This window comes from Hyla sarda, chromosome 7 (assembly GCF_029499605.1).
Source record: "Hyla sarda isolate aHylSar1 chromosome 7, aHylSar1.hap1, whole genome shotgun sequence".
NCBI lineage: Eukaryota > Metazoa > Chordata > Amphibia > Anura > Hylidae > Hyla > Hyla sarda.
The window spans coordinates 56851021-56877695 of record NC_079195.1 but is presented as its reverse complement, the minus strand read 5'-3'; the positions used below and the strand labels follow the sequence as shown (position 1 = coordinate 56877695).

Below are 26675 nucleotides of genomic sequence, written 5' to 3'. Positions count from 1 at the left end.
ACTACAGCTCCCAGCATGCCTGAGCAGCACTGTAATAGTGGTCTCCAAACTGTGACCCTCCAGATGTTGCAAAACTACAACTGGGAGTTGCAGTTTGGCAACCACTAGGAAGGCAGCAATAAATATCGCTTTACTGCCACCTCCCTTGATGCTCCACGCCGTCGCCTCCCTACTATCGCCGCTGATCTCTGCTGATGTCACCGACGATCGGCAGTCCCCACGGGATCTTCTTTGCAGGTACCGTCATCCAGGGGTGGGCAGAGCGGGGGTTTCCATGGCAACCCCCCGTCTTCAACTGTTATTGGTCAGTACTCAGTGCTAACTAATGGCAGGGGATAGGAGGAGGTGGCAGCACTGCAACTTTGCTCCTATCCCTTAGGATGATTGGGGCTGTCACTGACAGCTCCGATCATCCCTATTTTCCAGGCGATCGAGTCACCAGAGACCCAATCAGCCCGGAATAGCAGAAAATCGCATGTCTGAATTGACATGCGATTTCCTGTGATCGCCGACATGGGTCTCAGGACCCCCCTCGGCGATGTGCCGGGATGCCTGCTTAATGATTTTAAGCAGGCATCCCGGTCCGGTCCCCAACTGGCTACCGGCGGGGACCGGAATTCCCACGGGCGTATCCATACGCCCTATGTCCTTAAAGGGGTACTCCGCCCCTAGACATCCAAAGGATAGGGGATAAGATGTCAGATTGCCATGGTCCCGCTGCTGGTGACCCCTGGGATCGCCGCTGCGGCACTACGCTATCATTACTGCACAGAGCAAGTTCGCTCTGCATGTAATGACAGGCAATACAGGGGCCGGAGCATCGTTATGTCATGGCTCTGCCCCTCGTGACATCACGGCCCGCCCCTTTCAATACAAGTCTATGGGAGGGGGCGTGGAGGTCGTCACGCGCCCTGCCATAGACTTGGATTAAGGGGACGGGCCGTGATGTCACGAGGGGCGGAGCCATGACATCACGCTTCTCCGTCCCTTGTATCGCCGCTCATTACGCACAGAGCGAACTCGCTCTGTGCAGTAATGATAGCGCAGTGCCACAGCGGCGATCCCGGGGGTCGCCAGCAGCGGGAGTGCGGCGATCTGACATCTTATCCCCTATCCTTTGGATAGGGGATAAGATGTCTAGGGGCGGAGTACCCCTTTAAGGACTCGGGATGTAGGGCGTATGCATACGCCCTGCGTCCTGAACAGGTTAAAGACCAGGCAAATTTTAGTTTTTGCACTTTTGTTTTTTCCTCCTCTCCTACAAAGCATACCGCTTTCAATTTTGCACCTACAGACCTATATAAGGGCCTGTTTCTTGCACCACCAATTATACTTTGTAGTGAAATCAATCATTTAACCTCTTTAGGACGCAGGGCATACCTGTACGCCCTGCGCCCGGTCCCGGTGTTTAAAACTGGGTCACGCCGTGACCCCGCATCACACCGGGTCGGTACCGGCTGCTAATGATAGCCGGGACCCTGGGCTAATAGCGCGCGGCACAGATTGTTGTGCCACACGCTATTAACCATTCAGACGCGGCGATCAAAGTAAAAGCTTCCCGGCAGCTCAGTCGGGCTGATCGGGACTATCGCGATAAAATCCCGATGTCCTCATCAGCTAGGACGCGAGCGGAGGTCCCCTCACCTGTCTCCGTCACGTCCAATCGGCGTTTGATTGCTCCAAGCCTAAGCTACAGGCTTGAGCAATCGAGCCCCTAGAAAGCTGATCCATGCAGAGCTATGGCTTTGCAGGGATCATGGTAAAAGATCAGTGTGTGCAGGGTTATAGCCCCATATAACACTGCAAAAAAAGTGGGAAAAAAAAGTTAAAGGGGTTATCCAGGAAAAACTTTTTTTTATATATCAACTTGCTCCAGAAAGTTAAACAGATTTTCTAAATTACTTCTATTAAAAAATCTTAATCCTTTCAGTACTTATGAGCTTCTGAAGTTAAGGTTGTTATTTTCTGTCTAAGTGCTCTCTGATGACACGTGTCTTGGGAAACGCACAGTTTAGAAGCAAATCCCCATAGCAAACCTGGGCGTGTCCCGAGACAGGTGTCATCAGAGAGGATTTAGACAGAAAAGAACAACCTCATAAGTACTGAAAGGATTAAGATTTTTTGCTATGGGGATTTGCTTCTAAACTGGGCGGTTCCCGAGACACATGTCATCAGAGAGCACTTAGACAGAAAGGAACAACCTTAACTTCAGAAGCTCATAAGTACTGAAAGGATTAAGATTTTTTAATAGAAGTAAATTACAAATCTGTTTAACTTTCTGGAGCCAGTTGATATACCGTACATACTCGAGTATAAGCCAAGTTTTTTAGCATGATTTTTCGTGCTGAAAACGCCCCCCCTCGGCTTATGCTCGAGTGAACTGTCAATCCCTTCATCGGTGGTCTTCAACCTGCGGACCTCCAGATGTTGCAAAACTACAACTCCCAGCATGGCACACAGGGACTTTCATGCGCATGAACGTTACTGTGCGTTGTCGTCAAGGGAACGTCACTAGTCCGGGGCCGGCCGGAGAAGAGGGTCTCCCCGTGAAAATGTACAGCCTGGAACGACTAACCCTCCCCACCGGACGGTCCCTGCAGCATAGATTGCCCGTACCAGCTCACCCTTCCTTCCCGCTGAGGGGAGGTGAATAGAAAACTAAAGGGGGGAGGGGGGGGGTCTGGATCATGATGAAGGCCCGTGCATTGATCTTCAACCTGCAAACCTCCAGATGTTTCAAAACTACAACTCCCAGCATGTCCGGGCATGCTGGGAGTTGTAGTTTTGGAACATCTGGAGGTCCGCAGGTTGAAGACCACTGAGGGGATTGACAGGCGGTTACGATGAAGGGGGGGGGATGATGACTGGGTGATGATGAAGGGGGGGGGGGGGGGGGGGGGGGTGATGTAATTGCCACCATAGGCTTATAGTCTAGTCAATAACTTTTCCTGGGTTTTTTGGGTGAAATTAGGGGCCTCGGCTTATATTCGGGTCAGCTTATACTCGAGTATATACGGTATAAAAAAAAGTTTTTTCCTGGATAACCCCTTTAATAAAGGTAATTTAACCCCTTCCCTAAAAAAAAGTTTGAATCACCCCCTTTTCCCATAAAAAAACCAGTGTAAATAAAAATAAACATATGTGGTATTGCCGCGTGAATTAATGTCCGAACTATAAAAATATATTGTTAATTAAACCGCATGGTCAATGGCGTACTTGCAAAAAAATTACCAAAATAGCGTATTTTTGGTCACTTTTTATATCATAAAAAAATGAATAAAAAGCGATCAAAAAGTTCAGAACAAAAAGTGAGTCCTCATACCGCCCCGTACATGGAAAAATAAAAAAGTTATAGGGGTCAGAAGATGACAATTTTAACCCCTTAAGGACTCAGGGTTTTTCCGTTTTTGCATTTTCGTTTTTTCCTCCTTACCTTTTAAAAATCATAACCCTTTCAATTTTCCACCTAAAAATCCATATTATGGCTTATTTTTTGCGTCGCCAATTCTACTTTGCAGTGACATTAGTCATTTTACCCAAAAATGCACGGCGAAACGGAAAAAAAAATCATTGTGCGACAAAATCGAAAAAAAAACGCCATTTTGTAACTTTTGGGGGCTTCCGTTTCTACGCAGTGCATATTTCGGTAAAAATTACACCTTATCATTATTCTGTAGGTCCATACGGTTAAAATGATACCCTACTTATATAGGTTTGATTTTGTCGCACTTCTGGAAAAAATCATAACTACATGCAGGAAAATTTTTACGTTTAAAAATGTCATCTTCTGACCCCTATAACTTTTTTATTTTTCCACGTACGGGGCGGTATGAGGACTCATTTTTTGCGCCGTGATCTGAAGTTTTTATCGGTATGATATTTGTTTTCATCGGACTTTTTGATCACTTTTTATTCATTTTTTAATGTTATAAAAAGTTACCAAAATACGCTTTTTTGGACTTTGGAATTTTTTTGCGCGTACGCCATTAACCGTACGGCTTAATTAATGATATATTTTTATAGTTCGGACATTTACGCACGCGGCGATACCACATATGTTTATTTTTATTTTTTTTACACTGTTTTATTTTATATATGGGAAAAGGGGGGTGATTCAAACTTTTATTAGGGAAGGGGTTAAATGACCTTTATTAACACTTTTTTTTTCCTTTTTTTTTGCAGTGTTATAGGTCCCATAGGGACCTATAACACTGCACACACTGATCTCCTATGCTGATCACTGGCGTGCATTAACACGCCTGTGATCAGCATTATCGGCGCTTGACTGCTCCTGCCTGGATCTCAGGCACGGAGCAGTCATTCGTCGATCGGACACCGAGGAGGCAGGTAAGAGCCCTCCCGGTGTCCGATCAGCTGTTCGGGACGCCGCGATTTCACCGCGGCGGTCCCGAACAGCCCGACTGAGCAGCCGGGTCACTTTCAGTTTCACTTTAGAAGCGGCGGTCAGCTTTGACCGCCGCTTCTAAAGGGTTAATACCGCACATCGCCACGATCGGCGATGTGTGGTATTAGCCGCGGGTCCCGGCCGTTGATTAGCGCCGGGACTCACGCGATATGATGCGGGATCGCGGCGCGATCCCGCTTCATATGGCGGGAGCCGGCGCAGGACGTAAATATACGTCCTGCGTCGTTAAGGGGTTAAACGTATAAATTTTCCTGCATGTAGTTATGATTTTTTTCAGAAGTACGACAAATTCAAACCTATATAAGTAGGGTATCATTTTAACCGTATAGACCTACAGAATAAAGATAAGGTGTCATTTTTACCAAAAGATGCACTGCCTAGAAACGGAAGCCCCCAAAACTTACAAAATGAATTTTTTTCTTCAATTTTGTCACACAATAAAAAAAAATTTCCGCTTCACTGTGGATTTTTTGGTAAAATGACTAATGTCACTGCAAAGTAGAATTGGTGGTGCAAAAAATAAGCCATAATATGGAATTTTATGTGCAAAATTTAAAGCATTATGATTTTTAGAAGGTGATGATGAAAAAATTAAAATGCAAAAACGGAAAAACGCTGAGTCATTAAGGGGTTAATAACAAAATCTTGACCAATTTTGGACTTTGGTATTTTTTTTCAACTTTAATTGTGGCATCTAAAGGGTTAATGCTGGGCATCGGCCCGATCGACGGTTCCCGGCATTAGCCATGGGTCCTGGCTGCCTATAGCAACCGGGACCCACGGGGTTTAACCCGTTCTCCACTGGTGAGTAGAGTTTAAACCCCATTAACGGGACGCCCTTGGTCCTTAAGTACCAGGTACGGGTTAACACCACTCCTGTCTTTGTCTGTTCACACTTGTAACTTTCTTTTATCCATGGCTTTGGAGTTCTGACTCTTTTATTCAGCTTTAAGGCTAGTTCTGTTTGTCTAGTGATATCTGTCTGTACTGGATGGTTTGTGTCTATTATGTGAACTTGTATTTACACTTGCATTTACACCTGTTTCTGTGTCTAGTTTTTGCCATCCATTATCTGTGATTCCTGATTCTCCATGGTTTGGTCCTGACCCATAGCTAGTTGCTTTGCCCCTAGCCTGAATTCAGTTTTTTTCCTGTGTTTAGTCTTCTGTGAATTAGTACCCTGATCTGTATAGTGCCCTGACTTCATCTAGCATGTTTACCCCTGTAAACCTGCTGCTATATCTCCTGTTTCACATTCTCATTTTTACCGTCTATTGCTTTGGTTCTGAGGCTGTTGTCTGTACGCTATATACCTGCCGCTTTGTTTCCATGATATCTGTTTGTACTACTTTGCATTCCTGTCATTATTTAGTATTCTGGTTCCTTGTCTGTTTGTTAGCTTGTTTTCCCCTTGTATCTTGACCTATATCCCAGACCTTTGTACAGTTCTGTTTTTTATTTTGTCTCATGTTGTTCATGCATTTTAGTCCAGCAGATGGACGGGCACCCAGTTGTAGAACCGATGCTTAGGGTGATAATGAAAGTAGGCAGTTAAAGGGGTCCTGGGTAAGCTCAGGGCGCACTTTTCCTGCCATATATGATGTTACAGATCCCATTATCAACTTGGTATACTAGATTTAAAAGCAGGTTTTCTTGAGATAACGCTTTAAAGGCTAAGTGTGAAAAAAGGTTGTATTATGGACTATGGGCCATGATAACATCAATATAAATTAAGGTAATAAAGAAACTGTATTAAAAGGGTACTGTGCTAAACAAGTTATCCCCCAATTTATCCCCTATCCAATAAGTGTCTGATCTCCCGCATGGCGCCCCGCTTTCTGTGTTGCTTGAAGCAGTGGCCAACACCCCCTCCATGCATCTATGTGGAAGAGCTGGGGATTCAGCATTTGTGCATCTTTGGCTTTCCCATAGAGATACATGAAGGGGGCATGTTGATCATCGTTCCATGCAGGGGTCGACAGTCTCCTTGCACGGAAAGGAGAACGATTTGTGCACATGGAGAGCAGGGTGCCATGCAGGAGATTGTGGAGGTCCCAGCAGTCGGACCCCCCCCCCCCCCCCCCCGCTATCAGACCCTATCCTGTGGAGTTTAGCACCACAGTAATCATTTAAAAAAAACATGCCATCTGTTGGTAATATAAAGCTTTTAATGGTGCAGAGAGACAAAATTGTGAATACCTCAGCTTTGCAGGACCAAAGTTTATAACTGGAAAGTTACCATAAATACCGTATTTATCGGCGTATAACACGCACTTTTTAGGCTAAAATTTTTAGCCTAAAGTCTGTGTGCGTGTTATACGCCGATACCCCCCAGGAAAGGCAGGGGGAGAGAGGCCGTCGCTGCCCGCTTCTCTCCCCCTGCCTTTCCTGGGGTCTAGAGCGCTGCTGTCGGCCCTTTTCACCCCCTGGTTATCGGCGCCGCTGCCCATTCTGTCCCCCTGACTATCGGTGCCGGCGCCGATAGCCAGGGGGAGAGAAGCGGCGCCGACAGCCAGGGGGAGAGAAGGGGCAGCGGCACCCATTGCCGGCGCCGCTGCCCTGTTGCCTCCCCCCATCCCCGGTGGCATAATTACCTGAGTCGGGTCCGGGCTGCTCCGCTGCTCCAGGCCTCCGTCGTTGCTATGCGCTGAACGGCGCGGCGCATGACGTCAGAGCGCCGCGCTGTGCATAGCAACGACGCTGGGGACGCACGACGGAGGCCTGGAGCAGCGCGGACCCGACTCAGGTAATTATGCCACCGGGGATGGGGGGAGGCAACGGGGCAGCGGCGCCGGCAATGGGTGCCGCTGCCCCTTCTCTCCCCCTGGCTATCGGCGCCGGTGCATTGCTGTGGAATGAGATTTGCCATAGAATGAGATGGTCCGCCTCCATCACAGCCTATTGGCTCTCTCTTGTCACGTGACATATTTAAACCTTACGCATCGATGCGCACAGCAGTGTCAGTTTGGCTATCACAGGGAGAGGATCTCCTCACCCTGTGATAGCTGAAGCTGTACGGAGCTCTCATGGCCTCTGTGGCCCGACAGAAGTTCACACATGTACGCAGCTCATACGGCTGCCTCATATACATTTACTGTTGATCCACAGCGCTATCAGGATCCCCACGCCCGCAGCTCTACACCCCGTCCCCCGCAGCTGTACTCCCCGTCCCCCGCATCTCTACTCCCCGTTCTATGCAGCTGTACTCCCCGTCCCTTGTGAACGCTCAGGGAGCGATCCACAGCGCTATGGGGATTCCTACGCCCGATGGCGCTGTCATCAGTGTGCGTCCCCGCGAGCGCCCCATGCCTGCAGCTGTACTCCCCGTCCCTCCGTAGCTCTACTCCCCGTCCCGTTAACGCTCAGGGAGCGGGGAACAGAAAGTAGAGCATCGAGCGCAGGTAAAGTAGTACTGCGCATGCGCAGCACTACGCGAATAACTTAACCTGCGCCTGATGCTCTACTTTCTGTTCCCCGCTCCCTGAGCGTTAACGGGACGGGGAGTAGAGATGCAGGGGACGGGGAGTAGAGCTGCGGGGGGCGGAGGACGGGGAGTAGAGCCCGTGGGGCGCTCGCGGGGACGCACACTGATGACAGCGCCATCGGGCATCGGGATCCCGATAGCGCTGTGGATCAACAGTAAATGTATATGAGGCAGCCGTATGTGCTGCGTACATGTGTGAACTTCTGTCGGGCCACAGAGGCCATGAGAGCTCCGTAGAGCTTCAGCTATCACAGGGTGAGGAGATCCTCTCCCTGTGATAGCCAAATTGACACTGCTGTGCGCATCGCTGCGTGACGTTTAAATATGTCACGTGACAAGAGAGAGCCAATAGGATGTGATGGAGGCGGACCATCTCATTCTATGGCAAATCTCATTACACGGCAATGCACCGGCACCGATAGTCAGGGGGACAGAACGGCAGCGGCACCGATAACCGGGGGGTGAAAAGGGCCGACAGCAGCGCTATAGACCCCAGGAAAGGCAGGGGGAGAGAAGCGTGCAGCGACGGCCTCTCTCCCCCTGCCTTTCCTGGGGGTATATCGGGGTATACACGCGCACACACGCACCCTCATTTTATCATGGATATTTGGGTAAAAAACTTTTTTTACCCAAATATCCTTGGTAAAATGAGGGTGCGTGTTATAGGCCGGTGCGTGGTATACCCCGATAAATACGGTAACTGACTCATGTAGAAGCTAAAGCTAAATTCTGAACCTTGCTTGTTGTGCTGGAAACCTTAAACTGTGACTCTTACCGGAAAATAGGTGGAGAAAATAAAGACTAACTGAGAACATTGGTCTTCCAGGATCCTCTTGTTAGAGATTCAATTCTTTGCCTGCAGCGTTTGGCTCTGAATATTAATAATATGTACACCCAAGCCTTGCTAGCATATGCTTTCACATTATATGGAGACACTTATTACAGGAAGATCTTACTGGACAGACTGGAGCAAAAAGCCATTAGAAGGGGTAAGTTCTGTAATAATATTCAGACTGTTCACTAAATACAACTGATCAATATTCTGACATTGAAACATTTCACATCATCCATTACAATCAGTCAAGTCCTGTTTTATGATTTGCAGATTGGTTCAGATACTTGAATTTGGTAGCTTTAGACAATTACAAAGATACATTTCTGGACAAAGTGACTGTAGTTAAAAGAGCATGATAAGCAGGAGTAGACTAAACGTGATCATCGCACCATTAAGAGATTTGTGGCTGATTCAGAGCACAAACAGGTTTGTACAGATAAAGGCACACGGAGGAAGATTTCTGCCAGATCCATGCATCGGATCAAGAGTGCAGCTGCTAAAATACCATTGCATGGCAGCAAACAGATATTTGAAGCTGCTGGTGCCTCTAGAGTCCCATGGATATCAAGGTGTAGAGTCCTGCAGAGTCTTGCAACTGCGCATAAACCTTCTATTCGGCCGCCACTTACAAATGCTCACAAGGAGAAACAGCTGCATTGGGCAGAAAAATACATGAAGACTCCTTTTCAAACAGTCCTATTCACTGATGAGTGCCTTGCAACCCTGGATGGTCCAGATGGATGGAGTAGCGGATGGTTGGTGGACAGGCCACCCTGTCATGTTTTGGGCCGTAATCATGGGACGAGAGCTGGTCGGCCCCTTTAGGGTACCAGAAGGTGTAAAGATGACCTCTGCAAAGTATGTGGAGTTTCTGACTGACCACCTTCTTCCCAGTACAGAAGGAAGAAAATCATCTTCATGCATGACAATGCACCATCTCATGCTGCAAAGATGGCTTCTATAGGGATAAAAGGAGAGAAAGTCATGGTGTGGCCTCCACCCTCCCCGACCTCAATCCTATTGAGAACCTTTGGAGTATCCTCAAGTAAAAGATCTATGAGGGTGGGAGGCAGTTTACGTCCAAAAAGCAGCTCTGGGAGACAGCTAGTATATAAAGACAGCTAGTAAGTATATATATATATATATATATATATATATATATATATATATATATATACACACACACACACACACACACACACACACACACATATATATATATAAATATATATATATATATATATATCTTGAAGTGACATAAGTCAGAAGTATTCATTGGAGGTTGGGGGATGCTGCTGACATATACCTCGAATACTTAAAATAAACACAGGATGAGCATAATTTTAAATACCACAGTCAATAATAAAGTGGACACCTATGGGTGCAAAAAAGAGCATAAATAGGACGTCAAGAAGCAAATATGTTACCAAATTTTTTTTGTAGTGTTTTAAGCTGACTGAAAAGTATCTCTTATGTTCGTCTTATTTGCCTTTTTCATGGTAAAGATGGACAACTGTATTGGCAACCAAAACCTCAGGTCAGAACAGAGGATCCATTTTGGAGACAGGCTTCATCTACAGAGGTGGAAATGACATCTTATGTGCTCCTGTCTCTGCTCTCAGCACCTACTAAAAACCTGGTCTATGCAGCAGAAATTGTGAACTGGTTGAGCAAGCAACAAAATGCTTTTGGAAGCTTCTCATCAACTCAGGTACTAAAGTAGTTTTTCATATTCTTTTAAAGACATTATTAAAGTGTTCATTAATATAATTTTGACACATCTGAGCGTTGAGACACATCTCGACCAATTACTAGAACAAGCTGCAAGAGGTTATTTCTCTCGCCACTCTCTGTCTATGGGTCCAAGGTGTTTTTAGGTCACCACATTAGTCACATGGTTTAGAGCCAAAGGAGAACACTTTTTAGGACATACCTCTTCCAAATCTATCTATTTATCAGTTGGAGTTTTTTGTTGTCATAATGTCTATTTATCTTATGTCTGCGCTTTAGATTTGAAGCTCTGTATTATAAAAATGAAACAACATAGAATATATAGGATGATTTGAGTATTAAGATTTGTAAGAAACCCAGGGTTCAACTTATTCACCTGTTTACTTAAATTTAAAGGGGTATTTCAACCTTAGACATCATATCCCCTATCCAAAGGACAGGGGATAAGATGTCTGATCGAAGGCCATCACACCCCCTCCCATAGACATGAATGGAGGGGGGCGTGGTGTAACATCACAAGGGGGCGTGGCGGGATGTCACATCTTCATCTTGGAAAACCAGTGTTTCCGAGACTGAAGCAGCTCCCGGCACAGAATGCCGGGTGCTTCACTGAGATCATGGGGGTCCCAGCGGCAGGACCCCCACAATCAGACATCTTATCCCCTATCCTTTTTGATAGGGGATAAAATGTCTAAGGCTAGAATACCATGCAAAAAGAGGCCTGCATTTTTCAGAAACAGCTTAACTCTTTTCCATGACTAGTATGTGGTAGTACACATTCACTTGAATGGGGATGACCCCCAATACACAGCTATTGGGGCTCTGTTTCTGTAAACAACTCATTTTTTGTAGTCTTCAAAAAAACTTTTTCTAGACACTAATCATTTTTGGTTTTGCAAAGGACACTATTGTGGCTCTTCAGGCCTTGGCTTTATATGCAGAGGCCACGTTCAGTGACAAGGCAGATGCAACGGTAACCGTGACTTCAACCAGGGGATTTCGAGAAGAGTTTAGTATGAACAAGGACAACCGACTTCTGCTTCAGAGAACATCACTACCAGATGTGCCTGGAGAGTACACAATAACATCAAGTGGGAGTAGTTGTGTCTATGTACAGGTCAGTGAAATGTCAATAATTATATATCCATTTTGAATGCAATTATACCTTTTACATATAGACATAATCTACATAAATGTTAAGTAACATTACATTACTTTTACATTTCCTTTTTATATTGAATAGCAGTATTATCATGAACTTACCCTACCCAGTTCCAGCATCTCCCTGGTGCGCTGTCAGATTCCTCCCAAGTTGTCCTTGACGACTGGTTTTGCTCTGCACAAGATCGCTCGTCACTGTGAGGGACAATCTCCTTATTGTGAGGTTGGAGCGCCAGACCATTTAGTGGCAGTGCTGGCACTCACACCTTCTGGTGCAGGGAAATTTAAACTGGGCAGCTGTTCAGTTCTATGCCGTGATTATGGTTTATCCCTTCACCAGTATTTCTGATTTTGTTCTGTGGCTTAACCTGACTTGACCTCTGTTTGTGACCTGACCTTGCCTTTGCCTGTGGATCTTTTTTTTTTTTAAGTTTGACTCTTGCCTTTCCTGACTTCTGATTATTTAATATGCTCCCCTGTAGGTTTTCACTCTCTGGCTTGTCCATGATAAACCCCTTGTTTGCTAATTTGGTACCTTTATTGCCTGTCTTCTTTGATGCCCCTGTGGTGTCCCGGTACCATATCCTATCCGGTACCTGCGTGTGGGTCCCCTTAGCCAGAGTCCCTAGGACGTCGGAGTCCCCATTGTCTAGTTCACCCCTTGTCACCTCTCATCCAGATAGTTATTGCGCTAGTAGTTTATTTAAGCATGTAAATATGATATCAATGTCTATAAATAGTTAATTACCGGTCTATAGCGTAGCAGAACCTGCGGGTCACGTGGTCAGGTGAACTCTATGGTATTTCTGCTTAAGGACCTTTGGAGGTCCCTGTGACGTAGTCAATCCCATCACACTGTGTAACAGTGAATGACAGATGTTCAGACCAATCAGATTCGCCCCGCCCCTGCCCATATAAGGGAGCGGCGGCCAACGTTCTTTCTCTTGTTCCCGGGCTGTCAAACAAGCAGGATCTGCGCAGCTGTCTATCGCAGTGAGTTAGGCCCGAGCCTTGCGGCAATGGCTGATATATTCAGGATCGTGAGTGTATCAATCCCTAAGCACTCTGCAGGATCACCGGACCTTATCTGTCCCCTAAATCCGGACGGAACTGCAATAATTACCCTAAATTCAGAGACTTTAATTTCATTCAAGGTCCGCAACAGTTGTCAGTCATTGAGATATATAGAGACTGTTTGCCTGAGACTGTTATTGTTCATTGGATGTACCGCAAGCATCTAAGTAAAGTTCTTCAAGTTAAAGTTCAACTACTCTTTGGATCTTCAGTCATTTTCTTACATGCACCTATCGTTACTGGGAAGGGCGGCGATAGGCCGGAGAATTACCTCAGTTACCTCAGAATCACAATTCCTCAAAGCTGAAATCCACTTGCACTCCTTACTCAGTGTGCACTAACTCTGAGTTCACTGTGGTTATAGCCTAGGAAGTAAAGTATTTACCTCAGGCTCCACATCATAATAGAAAGATGGGCATTAGAGAGGTAACTTTTTTCTCTTTCTTTTTTATGCAGAATACAAATGAAATTGCTTTTCCTTTTAATAATAGATTTGTTGACGCATTCCAATACCAAACCCACAGAATTTTTTACAGCAGCTCTCGATTATGGACACTGTATAACAGAAAGAATATTACCATCTATTTATCTATATATTTATCTGTTCAAGGCTCAATATTAATATCAAACAGAAAAAAAAGCAGAAACATATGTTAAAAAGCCGCTCCCTAGGAAATGTGTTTCTATGTTATGAACCTCTATGCCATAGCAATGGCACTGCCGCTGTTTCTGTAATAAACCAGGTAGTCCTGTGTAAGCAAAATAAATAAGAAACCAAGAAAATTAAGAAAATGTTTCCAGTCCTGGGGTCCAGAAAGATAGCTGTTACCTACATTTACAGTATGCCAGAAGTAGGACGTAACAACTTTTATCCACATAAAATAAACAATAGTTTTTTTCTATTCACTGATTCACTAAATATTGCAATTGGGAAGTAAAAAATAATAATTTAGAAAGTTGTGTAAAATTTTATCATATAGAGAAAACTTTTTTTTAAAATAAGACAGGAAAACTCTTTTTAAATGACTTTCTTTTATTCATGTGTCTGTTTCCTTCTCTTTATGCAATTGCTAATTCAGCCCATTATTCCGCAGGCACTCCTGAGATATAATGTTCCCCCTCAGAGGAGTGATGCTGCCTTCATGATCCGATTGGAAGAGAGAACTATTCAGTGCACCAGAGGCAAACCCACCAAGCTTCAAATCAACATTTTTGTAAGGTGAGCCTGAATGAAAAACGTTATTACAATAACCCAAGACAGGGTACCCCATGATGTTAAATGCACTATAACCATTAATGGAACTTCCTCATCTTAACCTGGAATGGCTCATCCCTACGATGTAGTACGGTATCTCTTGGTGATCAACTACAGGAACCGCACTGATGTGCATGAACTACAGTGGAAGTGAAGAAGTTGAGCTACATAACCTGCAAAGAGCCAAGATGTGGTAATTTAGAAGGAAAAGTAGGGGTTTACAAACCACTGTAGCTCCATTACTTTAGCAAACAATGGGGGGGGGGGGGGGGTCCCAGTAAGCAGACCCCCCCCTAACCTGCTCAATAGGGAGAAAAGAAGAGATTCAACTGTCACCTTTGAAATTTTGACCTACAGTGCCCCCTGTGTATTTTGAGCATTAAAGGGGTTGTCCAGTGAAAAATATTTTATCTCCTATCCACAGGATAAGTTTCTGACCACTAGGACCCCACTCGATCTCCAGAATGGGGACCCGGGTCTCCTAGAGAGAGCGTGTGCTGTAGACACAACACGCTTTATTCATTTGTGTGCCAGAGATGCCCGAGTACAGCACTGACTTTGTGAAAAACATAATTTGTGTTGGTTAGCGCTGTGAAATAAGGGATAAGATATTTTTTGTTGGACAGCCTATTAAACTACAACCATTTGCCAGTGTATGAGAAATGGGTTACCATGGTGCAAAATGTTATAATTGACAAGGGTTCTCTACTGAAAAGCTGCAGACTGGGTCTATTAAACCCATTGGAGATAATCTGCATGCTGATCCGTGGTAAAATCCGAATTTCACCCATAAATTATCCAAAGTGTATTCTCGTGGTTCAAATCCTGATCATGTACACATACATACAGTCATGTCAAAAAGTTTTGAGATTGATACAAATATTGGTTTTAACAAAGTTTACTGCTTCAGTGTTTTTAGATGATTACGTCAGATGTTTCTTTGGCTACTGAAGTACAATTATAATCATTTTTTTTTTTTTTTTTTACTTCTACCAACAAATACATCAAGTTTATGCAAAGACTGGATATTTTCAGTGTAGACGCTTCTTTTTCAAGACTTCTGCAATTCGCCCTGCCATGCTGGATATCAGCTTCTGGACCAAATTCTGTTTGGCTATATGGTTTTTGAGGATTGACCATGCGTTATTAATGGGAGAGAGATCTGGAAAGTTTTCTGGTCATGTACCTAATATTTTAATGTTTTGTTCAATAGCATTGTATATCACCAAATTGCTCCTGACGTGATGGGAGAACTTGCTCTTAGAGGATGTTTAAATATCATTGTTTATTCATGACAGTGTTTTTAGATGAATTATGAGTTATCCCACTCCCTTGGATTTACGGAACTCTACACTTGAATGGTCTTAGAATGCTTAAATGTCGGGATGACACAGGACTCATGGTAACTCTCACCAGATGTCCCAAATAGTCTGGAGGGGGCTTTATCAGTGAACTCTGCAGTCCCTGCACTTTCTGCTGAATGTCAGTCTGTCCCTGAAGTTTTTCTTGAAGATTATTGTCTTCTTTGCCGATCTTGACACCATGTCAGTCTTCCAACGTCTTTGCTTCACTGTGTATCTAGATGCACTCACACCTGCCTGCTGCAGTAGCATTGAACCATTCCAGTAGCTGAATCCTCTTTAGTAGACAGTCCTGGCACTTGCTCAACTTTCATAGGTGCCCGGATACTTGATTTTTTGCCACATTTGAACCTCTCTTTCTAAATTTCAGATTTGTGAACATTACAAAGGTTGGGCTTGGCAGGTTCCCCAAACTTCATCAATAGCCCTAAAATTCATACATAACATAATGTCTAAGAGCCCTAAAAAACATAACTGTGTCAGGTCACCTAGGAGTGTATCTTTATACTTTTCAGCTGTCTTTGAAGCAAAGTTGGTGCCAGAATTACAGCAACATGTATGACTATGGGTACCCAGTGGTAACTAACAGGTTGTTTAAAAACACACTGCACTAGCAGATTTTTTGACGCTTTTCAAAAAAAAAAAGAAATGCTCCAAATACTATCCCTTTTTGGTGGCAGATGCCTAATGCACATAAAGGTATCAGAAGAAGTAAGCAATCTTTCCAAGTGGTCCAATTTTTTTTCCTTTTTTAAAGCATTTTCACATCTGGAAAGCAAAGAAGCAGTGGCTTTTTTCAAGCTGTCAAAACCTTATTTCATTTTGGGGAGTAGCAATAGGATTGACTTCCTGGAAAGCAAGCAAAAGTCATACAGATCCCTCTGCTTTTTCACAACAATTATGATCATGATAAACATCCCTCTGCCCTTTATTTTTTTAGTGTTCTACCTTGATATTGCTCTGTATTTTCTGCTCAGCCACTGGTTAAAGTTTACAGACTGGGAAGGGGCGTTACCGAGCAGGCGTGGCATATGAAGCCATACAGGGGAGAACTTCCTCCCTCACTCCGTTACCAACTGCGAGTGTGCAGTTTAGTGTGAGAGGAGCTATGATTGGATAAAGCTAGACACATCCCCCTCTGCACTCCAGACTGTATTTCCTGTGTTTGGACTTCTGCCAGGCCAGCAGGAGTCCAAAGTCTGTTTAAAAGATGGGGGGAAATGTGCTCTGGGCAAGTAGGGAGACACCTAGTGGCAGCTTTTTTAAACACAAATAAAACATAGAAAACTTCATTTTTTAACCCCTTAAGGACTGAGCCCTTTTTCACCTTAAGGACTCGGCCATTTTTTGCAAATCTGACCACTGTCACTTTAAACATTAATAACTCTGGAATGCTTTTAGTTATCATTCTGATTCCGAGAATGTTTTTCGTGACATATTCTACTTTAACTTAGTGGTAAAATTTTTTGGTAACTTGCATCCTTTCTTGGTGAAAAATCCCCAAATTTGATGAAAAATTTGAAAATTTAGCATTTTTCTGACTTTGAAGCTCTCTGCTTGTAAGGAAAATGGATATTCCAAATATTTTTTTTTTATTCACATATACAATATGTCTACTTTATGTTTGCATCATAAAATTGATGAGTTTTTACTTTTGGAAGACACCAGAGGGCTTCAAAGTTCCGCAGCAATTTTCCAATTTTTCACAAAATTTTGAAACTCGCTTTTTTTCAGGGACCAGTTCATGTTTGAAGTGGATTTGAAGGGTCTTCATATTAGAAATACCCCATAAATGACCCAATTATAAAAACTGCAGCCCCCAAAGTATTCAAAATGACATTCAGTAAGCGTTTTAACCCTTTACGGGTTTCACAGGAATAGCAGCAAAGTGAAGGAGAAAATTCACAATCTTCATTTTTTACACTCGCATGTTCTTGTAGACCCAATTTTTGAATTTTTGCAAGGGGTAAAAAGGAGAAAATTTTTACTTGTATTTGAAACCCAATTTTTCTCGAGTAAGCACATACCTCATATGTCTATGTTAATTGTTCGGCGGACGCAGTAGAGGGCTCAGAAGGGAAGGAGCATCAAATGGATTTTGGGGGGCATGTCACCTTTAGGAAGCCCCTATGGTGCCAGAACAGCAAAAAACCCCACATGGCATACCATTTTGGAAACTAGACCCCTCGGGGAATGTAACAAGGGGTAATGTGAACCTTAATACCCCACAGGTGATTCACGACTTTTGCATATGTAAAAAAAAAAAAAATGTTTTACCTAAAATGCTTGGTTTCCCTAAAGTTTTACATTTTTAAAAAGGGTAATAGCAGAAAATACCCCACAAATTTGAAGCCCAATTTCTCCCGATTCAGAAAACACCCCATATGGGGGTGAAAAGTGCTCTGCTGGCGCGCTACAGGTCTCAGAAGAGAAGGAGTTACATTTGGCTTTTTTGAAGGAAATTTTGCTCTGGGGGCATGCCGCATTTAGGAAGACCCTATGGTGCCAGGACAGCAAAAAAAAAACACATGGCATACCATTTTGGAAACTAGACCCCTCGGGGAACGTAACAATGGGTAAAGTGAACCTTAATACCCTACAGGTGTTTCACGACTTTTGCATATGTACAAAAAAATTTTTTTACCTAAAATGCTTGGTTTCCCAAAAAATTTACATTTATACAAAGGGTTAAAGCAGAAAATACCCCCCAAAATTTTAAGCCCAATTTCTCCCGATTCAGAAAACACCCCATATGGGGGTGAAAAGTGCTCTGTTGGCGCACTACAGGTCTCAGAAGAGAAGGAGTCACATTTGGCTTTTTGAAAGCAAATTTTGCTCTGGGGGCATGCCGCATTTAGGAAGCCCCTATGGTGCCAGGACCGCAAAAAAAAAACACATGGCATACTATTTTGGAAACTAGAGCCCTCGGGGATTGTAACAAGGGGTTAAGTGAACCTTAATACCCCACAGGCGTTTCACGACTATTGCATATGTAAAAAAAATAAAAAAAAATTTACCTAAAATGCTTCTTTTCCCAAAAACTTTACATTTTTAAAAAGGGTAAAATCAGAAAATACCCCCAAAAATTTGTAACACAATTTCTCCCGAGTACGGCGATACCCCATATGTGACCCTTAACTGTTGCCTTGAAATACGACAGGGCTCCAAAGTGAAAGCGCCATGCGCATTTGAGGCCTAAATTAGGGATTGCATAGGGGTGGACATAGGGGTATTCTACGCCAGTGATTCCCAAACAGGGTGCCTCCAGCTGTTGTAAAACTCCCAGCATGCCTGGACAGTTTTAGTTTTGCAACAGCTGTAGGCACACTGGTTATGTATCACTGAGTTTGTGACCTTACTCAGTGTTTCAAAACCAGTGTGCCTCCAGCTGTTGCAAAACTACAACTCCCAGCATGTACGGTGCATGGTGTAAAGTGACTGCTGGAAGTTGTAGTTTGCAACAGCTGGAGGCACACCAGTCGTGAAACACTGAGTTAGGTAAAAAAAACAACTCTAAGTTTCACAACCAGTGTGCCTTCAGCTGTTGCAAAACTACAACTCTCAGCAGTCACCGACAGCCAACGGGCATGCTGGGAGTTGTAGTTATGCAACCAGCAGATGCACCACTACAACTCCCAGCATGCACTTTAGCTGTTTGTGCAAGCTGGGAGTTGTAGTTATACAACAGCTGAAGGTACACTTTTCCATAGAAAAAATGTGCCTCCAGCTGTTGCAAAACCATAAGTCCCAGCATGCCCATAAGGGAATGCTGGGAGTTGTGGTGGTCTGCCTCCTGCTGTTGCTTAACTACAGCTCCCAGCATGCCCTTTTTGCATGCTGGGAGCTGTTGCTAAGCAACAGCAGGAGGCTGTAACTCACCTCCTGCTGCTGCTCCATCGCAGGACTGTCCCTCGCCGCCGCCGTCGCTCCTGGGGCCCCGATCCCAACATGGACGCCGGGGATCGGGGTCCCCAGCACCCGGGGTCGTCTTCCAGCACCCGCTCACGCCCTCCGAAAGAGGGGCGGAGTGGGTGCGGGAGTGACACCCGCAGCAGGCGCCCTGATTGGTCGGCCGGTAATCCGGCCGACGAATCAGGGCGATCGTGAGGTGGCACCAGTGCCACCTCACCCCTGCAGGCTCTGGCTGTTCGGGGCCGTCAGAGACGGCCCCGAACAGCCAGTAATTCCGGGTCACTGGAGACCCGATTGACCCGGAATCGCCGCAGATCGCTGGACTGAATTGTCCAGCGATCTGCTGCGATCGCCGACATGGGGGGGCATAATGACCCCCCCTGGGCGATATGCCGGGATGCCTGCTGAACGATTTCAGCAGGCATCCGGCTCCGGTCCCCAACCGGCTAGCGGTGGGGACCGGAATTCCCACGGGCGTATGGATACGCCCTGCGTCCTTAAGGACTCTGAATGCAGGGTGTATCCATACGCCCTGCGTCCTTAAGAGGTTAAACAAAGTGCATTAGAAAGATTTTTATTTACCATAAGGAGTGCAATAGCAAAAATGAGTTTTAATGAGAGTGACCATTTAACATGCAATTACAGCCCGCAGAGGACCCCCCCGTCACATTCGGGACATCCCTGTGTCCCAAAAGATCTTTTCTGGACACAAGGATGTCCCGGTTACCTTTCTACAGCGGCCCCCGTGTTAACTTTAAAAACACAGGGGCTGCCGGGAAGTAGCGCACGCAGGGACGTCATTGACGTCCCGTGCGTGCGCCCATAGCAACGGATTCAAGAAAGAGGATGCGCGCGCCGGCCGGAATGGTAAGTGACCAACACGAGCTGGCAGCACGTCGTCTTAAGTGTTCCGACCACCGGTCCTCCAGTCCCGGGACCTACTGCTATGGTCTATAGGCCATAGCATTAGATCGTGACCCCGGACCGGAGGACCGGTGGTCGGAACACTGAAGTGGGGCAGTACACAGACATACAGCCTCCAGCCATACACTGTATATGGCTGAAGGCTGTATGTCTGTGGGGAAACTGTACTGCACCTAATGTGGGGAACTATACTGCACCTAATGTGGGGAGCTATACTGCACCTAATGTGGGGGAAATATACTGCACCTAATGTGGGGGAACTATACTGCACCTAATGTGGGGGAACTGTACTGTACCTAATGTGGGGGGCTATACTGTACCTAATGTGGAGAAAACTATACTGCACCTAATGTGGGGAGCTATACTGCACCTAATGTGGGGGGCTATACTGTACCTAATGTGGGGAAACTATACTGCACCTAATGTGGGGAACTATACTGCACCTAATGTGGGAAACTATACTGCACCTAATGTGGGGAACTATACTGCACCTAATGTGGGGAGCTATACTGCACCTAATGTGGGGGGACTATACTGCACCTAATGTAGGGGAACTGTACTGCACATAATGTGGGGAACTATACTACACCTAATGTGGGGGAACTGTACTGCACTTAATTTAGGGGAACTGTACTGGTGCAGTACAGTTCCCCCTCATTAGGTGCAGTACAGTTCCCCCTCATTAGGTGCAGTACAGTTCCCCCTCATTAGGTGCAGTACAGTTCCCCTTCATTAGGTGCAGTACAGTTCCCCAACATTAGGTAGCACATAATATGGGGGAACTGAACTGCACCTAATGTGGGGGAACTGTACTGCCAACCTAATGTGGGAGAACTGTACTGCCAACCTAATGTGGGGGAACTGTACTGCAAACCTAATGTGGTGGGACTTATACTGCACCTAATGTGGGGGAACTATACTGCACCTAATGTGGCGGGACTTATACTGCACCTAATGTGGGGGAACTGTACTGCACCTAATGTGGCAGGACTTATACTGCACCTAATGTGGGGGAACTATACTGCACCTAATGTGGGGGAACTATACTGCACCTAATGTGGGGGATCTATACTAACTGTGTGTATGTGTGCGTATATATATACATATATATATATATATGCACGCGTGCGGCGTGAGTTTGTGCTTTAGGGTGCACACCCTAATGCAATAGGCTGCGCACGCCTATGCATGCAATGATAAAGAACACTCTCTGCAATGCTGCTTTAACTGCAGTTATTATATAGTGTGATCCTTAATCTATCTGTGTTATTCACTGCTCACTGTAGCTCAAAGAGATCCTTTCCTAATGGCAGCTTTCTCTAAAATGGCTGCAAAAGGTATGTACATAGCCTTTTATAGTGGCATTGACATCACCTGTATACTGCTTCCTGATTAACTAGGAGAGCTATTTGCAAGGCATTATGAACCACCCAGAGGTCATTTGATTCTTCTTCCTTTTCCTTTCTACCATATGGTTGAAGCTATTTTAGCAGATTTGGATGAAACAACATGCCCAAGATTTGAGTTTGCTCTTAACCAAACTTTTAGAAAAGTTTGGACTGAACCCACCAAACCCAAATTTTTCAGGTTTGGTTCTCTCATCTCTATTCTTGATGATCTGATATATGGTTGATTTAGGGCAATCTTACAGGAAGCAATGCCCTTGCCTGTAAAGTCTTTTTGATGAAAGCAATGATAACCGCATGTGTTTCCTTGAAAGTAACTGTGGTAAACAAACAAAAAAAGACAATGATTTCAAGGACCATCCCCGTATAAAAACAACCAATCAGTTATAATTCAATCATCATGACAGAGTATTATCAGCTGCCTTGTCCTCAATAACACTTTTTTCCCTAAGGTTGCGATAAGATCAACACAATGATGTTAGTAGGGGTTGTTGTTTCTGAAATTAAGTGGAAATATGATTTTTGTGGTTAAGTTATTTCTGATAGCATGGAAGGACTTTGCTATTTATTACAATTCATAGGATCACTCTTCATAGCAATCTAAAGATGATGCAAATTGCCACTATAAAAACTGAAGGAGCAAAGTTTGTGAAAACTAAAATTTGTGTCAGTGTCAAAACAATTTGGCTATGACTATACTAACTACAGGTTCCCACTATGCTGCTATATTACAGGTTCACACATGACATAAATCATTGTTAATCCAGCCTAAAAACACACACAAAATATTTGAAAATATCTGCATGTACTAAATGATTTAGCCCCAAATTTCAACAATTGCTTTGCATATAGGGCATTAAAGAAAAATAGGAAAATGTACTTATGTTTCCAGACTTAAAGCCCACTGACTTATTGCCGTATTACACGGTGTGGCATTCTTTATTACTGATCTCTGTGTGCTAATCTTGTAGATCAGAGCTCATTTAAAGAGCCTATTCAAAGGTTTGCTGGTTCGTTGGGTGGTTTATGGCCCTATTACACAGGACAATATCAGCCTGAGTGGGTGATAATTGTTTCATCTAATAGGGCCCTTAGCTTGTACTGTTGAATTTGGTTGTGAATTCAATAAATATTGTAAGGTGTTACCAGGCCTGAGGACCTGACAGAATCAAAATTATTTCCTAACATAAGTAGATCTCACAAATGAAGAATCCTAATTATTACCTTTTTTTCTAGATATACTGGATCACGTCAGAAATCAAACATGGCTCTTATTGAAGTGAAGATGTTGTCAGGTTTTTTTCCACTTAAGAGCTCAATAGAACAGGTGAGATCTATTAAGGGAAAAGGGAGGACTAAGAAGCATCCTTTCTCTATTAGGCCAACCAAAGATGTATTGGTTTTCATAAACACCGGAGACAAGGCAAGAAAAACTTTGTTGGAGGTCCAGGTGCTGGGACCTTGTCAATCAATGAGTCTCCAGATATATCTGTAACAACTGTAATATGATTTCTGGAAAAAATCCTTCCTGATTACATTTAACGAGATCTGATCTAGTTTTGAGCTCTTAAAAGGGTATTCTTTTTCCACAGGATACTGCTGGTATCCCCCGATCTCTAAAACAAGGACGGTCGAGCATGTGCACCCCTGATCCATTTTATTCTCTATGTGAACTGAAAAGTACTTCAGTTTAATTTATGGAAAATAAAGTAGAGTAGAGATGTCAAGATCACAGGGGAATAGATAGATAGATATGAGATAGATATGAGATAGATAGATATGAGATAGATAGATAGATAGATAGATAGATAGATATGAGATAGATAGATAGATAGATAGATATGAGATAGATAGATAGATTTGAGATAGATATGAGACAGAGAGGTAGATAATAGATATGTAGGTATGTGATAGATAGATAGATAGATGATAGATATATAGATATGAGATAGATAGATATGAGATAGATAGATATGAGATAGGTATGAGATAGATATGAGATAGATGTGAGATATATATGAGATACATATGAGAAAGATATGAGATAGATATGAGAGAGATAGATAATAGATAGATAATTATGTGATAGATAGATAGATAGATATGAGATAGATAGATAGATAGATAGATAGATAGGGGCAGTTTTTCATTCAGTTTTTTGAGCAAAAGCCAGGAGTGGGTTCAAATAAATAAAAAAATAAAATAAAAGCATATACTTTTAGGTTATGTAATCAAAAACTGTCTAATAACAAAAATGTCATAACAACCGGTCACAATGCAGCGATCGGCTGCCACAACAGTTGTGTTATTGTTTAGAAGAAAGTGTGACAGGTTTTGATTATCTCCCCCAGAAACTATCCTAATATTGTTTCATAACAAAATCGTATTTAAGACCAAAATAATTCAAATGAATGTCTATGATTTGTTGTTTGTTTTGGACACTTCAATGTATTTCTCCTTTTGTTTGATTAAAGGGCTATTCCGGGATTTAAAGCTCAGTTTAATAGTTTATTATACAAAGTAAAAATCCCCAGTATATAGTAATGAAATCTTTTTAGTAGTTTGTCACATGACCATCGCTTACTGGACTAAAATGTGTTTTAGCTCATTACCTGGGGTAACAACCTGAAGTTTAGCTTTAGCTTGCCAATCAGACACGCAGATCTCCGGTATACCACTTTAACTTACTATTTGTTAATACTTCCTTTTTTTTTACATAGTTAAAGGCTTACGGCATAATTAAGAGGGCAGAAGAAGAGGATGATACATTGACGCTCTACATGGATGAGGTCTGACCTAAAGTACTTTATACTAGTGTATATTAGGAAACAGTAGAACCATGTCATAGTATCATTGCTGTTTTTTAAAATCAGAGCTTTATAAATTGTTCTATTTAGTAATCTGCTATATTGACAAAACAGAAACCAATATTATACACATATTATACATGCAGATTTGATACAGTTCCTATACTGTGGCCTTACTTGGAGGTGTTAGCCAGCCATCTCCCAGAGAACCTGTACTCTAATGGTATGTTTACAAAGCTGAATTTCCGCAATTCCATAGAAATTTCGATCAGCAAAGCTTGATAGAACATGTATTTACGGAGAAATTTCCGTTAGAATTCTTCAGCGGAATTCCGCACAGAAATTTTGCCATGTGTACATATCCTAATACAGTGGCTCTTAACCTGGGTTCGATCGAACCCCAGGGGTTCGGTGAGTCAGTCCCAGGGGTTCGGCAGGGGAGGTCACAACAGGATAGGCAAACCAAGCAATTGCTTGGGGCCCCGAGCTGGCCCGGGGCCCCGAGCAGAGCCGGTGTTTGCCCGTCCTGTAGCGACGGGGCAATTCCCACCATCACTTTTAACTTCCTGCAGCCCCGCGTCAAGTTTAAAGACGCTGGGCCGCCGGGACATAGCGCACGCCGGGACGTCACTGACGTCCCGTGCGTGCGCCCATGGAAATGAAGGCGCCGAGGACCTGAGGATAGAGAAGGAGGAAGACGCACGCTGGCCAGCTTGGTAAGGGACCAGCGGCACGTCATCTTCGGTGCTCCAACCACCGGTCCCGAGACCTACTGCTATAGCCGGAGCAGTGGTCGGAGCACTGAAGTGGGCAGTACACAGGCATACAGCCTCCAGCCATACACTGTATATGGCTGGAGGCTGTATGTCTGTGGGAGAACACTGCCTGCATCAGTGGTCTTCAACCTGTGGACCTCCAGATGTTGCAAAACTACAACTCCCAGCATGCCCGGACAGCCAACGGCTGTCCGGGCATGCTGGGAGTTGTAGTTTTGCAACATCTGGAAGTCCACAGGTTGAAGACCACTGGCCTGCCTAATGTGGGGGGCAACTCTACTTGCCTAATGTGGGGGGGAACTCTGCCATTGTTGCGAAAATGACATGAGAGTGGCACTTGCCAAGGTAAAGCCGTGCATTTCTGAACTGGTCTCTGAAAGACAACAGCAGAAGTCACACTGATTTGCAGTAAATATTCATTATGTTTTTGTGTGAAAATCATGTTTTCATGGTTTTGTTCTTTGTTCTTAATGGTTTTGTTCATTTTGTGCACCTATGTATAAATATATACTTAAATATATACCTCCTATGTTTTGAATTTGAAAAAATCCTATTTTAATTTTCCAATTAAGAGGGGTTTGGTGAATGCGCATAGAAAACTGGTGGGGTTCAGTACCTCCAACAAGGTTAAGAACCACTGTCCTAATAGATTCCACCAGGAAACACTCATTAAAGGGGTACTCCACCCCTAGACATCTTATCCCCTATCCAAAGGATAGGGGATAAGATGTCAGTTCACCGCGGTGCCGCTGCTGGGGAGCCCTGGGATCCCCGCTGCGGCACTGCGCTATCATTACAGCACAGAGCGAGTTCGCTCTGTGCGTAATGATGGACGATACAGGGGACAGAGCAGTGTGATGTCATGGCTCCGCCCCTCGTGACATCACGGCCCGTCCCCTTAATGCAAGTCTATGGCAGGGTGGCGTGACGAGGGTCGGGCCGTGACGTCACGAGGGGCGTAGCCGTGCCGTAACGATGCTCCGGCCCCTGTATTGCGTGTCATTACGTGGAGAGCGAACTCGCTCTGTGCTGTAATGATAGCGGGGTGCTGCAGAGGCGATCCCAGGGCTCCCCAGCAGCGGCACCGCGGCGATCTGACATCTTATCCCTATCCTTTGGATAGGGGATAAGATGTCTAGGGGCGGAGTACCCCTTTAAGATTCCACAACTATAAAATCTTGTCTTTCTCTAATATAAACCCAAATCCAATGTCTGACATTTTTAATCACATCACAATAACCAAAACTAAAGAACATATGATTGTCTAGTTATTATCTATAGTAATTCTTACATCTTCTTGTCCAACTTCCTCTTCTTTCCCTATATTTCCTGCAATCCTTAGCTTGGACACACAGTCACCAGTTTTGCATTATTAGTTGAGCAGGAATATCCAGTGAAGAACTTAAAGCCAGCAGCTATAAAGATCTATGATTACTATGAGAACGGTAAGTGTGTCTATTTGATCCCATTGGAGTACCTACTATAGAGATTTGGTACACAGCTGCATTGGGGCCTGTGGTGGA

The 26675-nt window shown here is 44.1% G+C and overlaps 1 protein-coding gene across 5 annotated transcripts in view; it reads left to right on the top strand.

Moving 5' to 3' along the window:
- Nucleotides 1-26675, top strand: part of LOC130281664 (alpha-2-macroglobulin-like protein 1) — a 123984-nt gene that overhangs the window by 91496 nt on the left and 5813 nt on the right. For 4 of the 5 annotated variants that reach the window (XM_056529123.1, XM_056529124.1, XM_056529122.1 and 1 more), the window contains 7 exons: nt 8737-8899; nt 10251-10456; nt 11378-11593; nt 13806-13930; nt 22806-22896; nt 24290-24358; nt 26495-26597. In XM_056529123.1, the coding sequence (XP_056385098.1) occupies nt 8737-8899; nt 10251-10456; nt 11378-11593; nt 13806-13930; nt 22806-22896; nt 24290-24358; nt 26495-26597 (973 nt within the window). Of the gene's footprint in view, nt 1-8736; nt 8900-10250; nt 10457-11377; nt 11594-13805; nt 13931-22805; nt 22897-24289; nt 24359-24522; nt 24600-26494; nt 26598-26675 lie in introns of all 5 variants that reach the window. The other variant, XR_008846069.1, reaches the window with a different exon arrangement.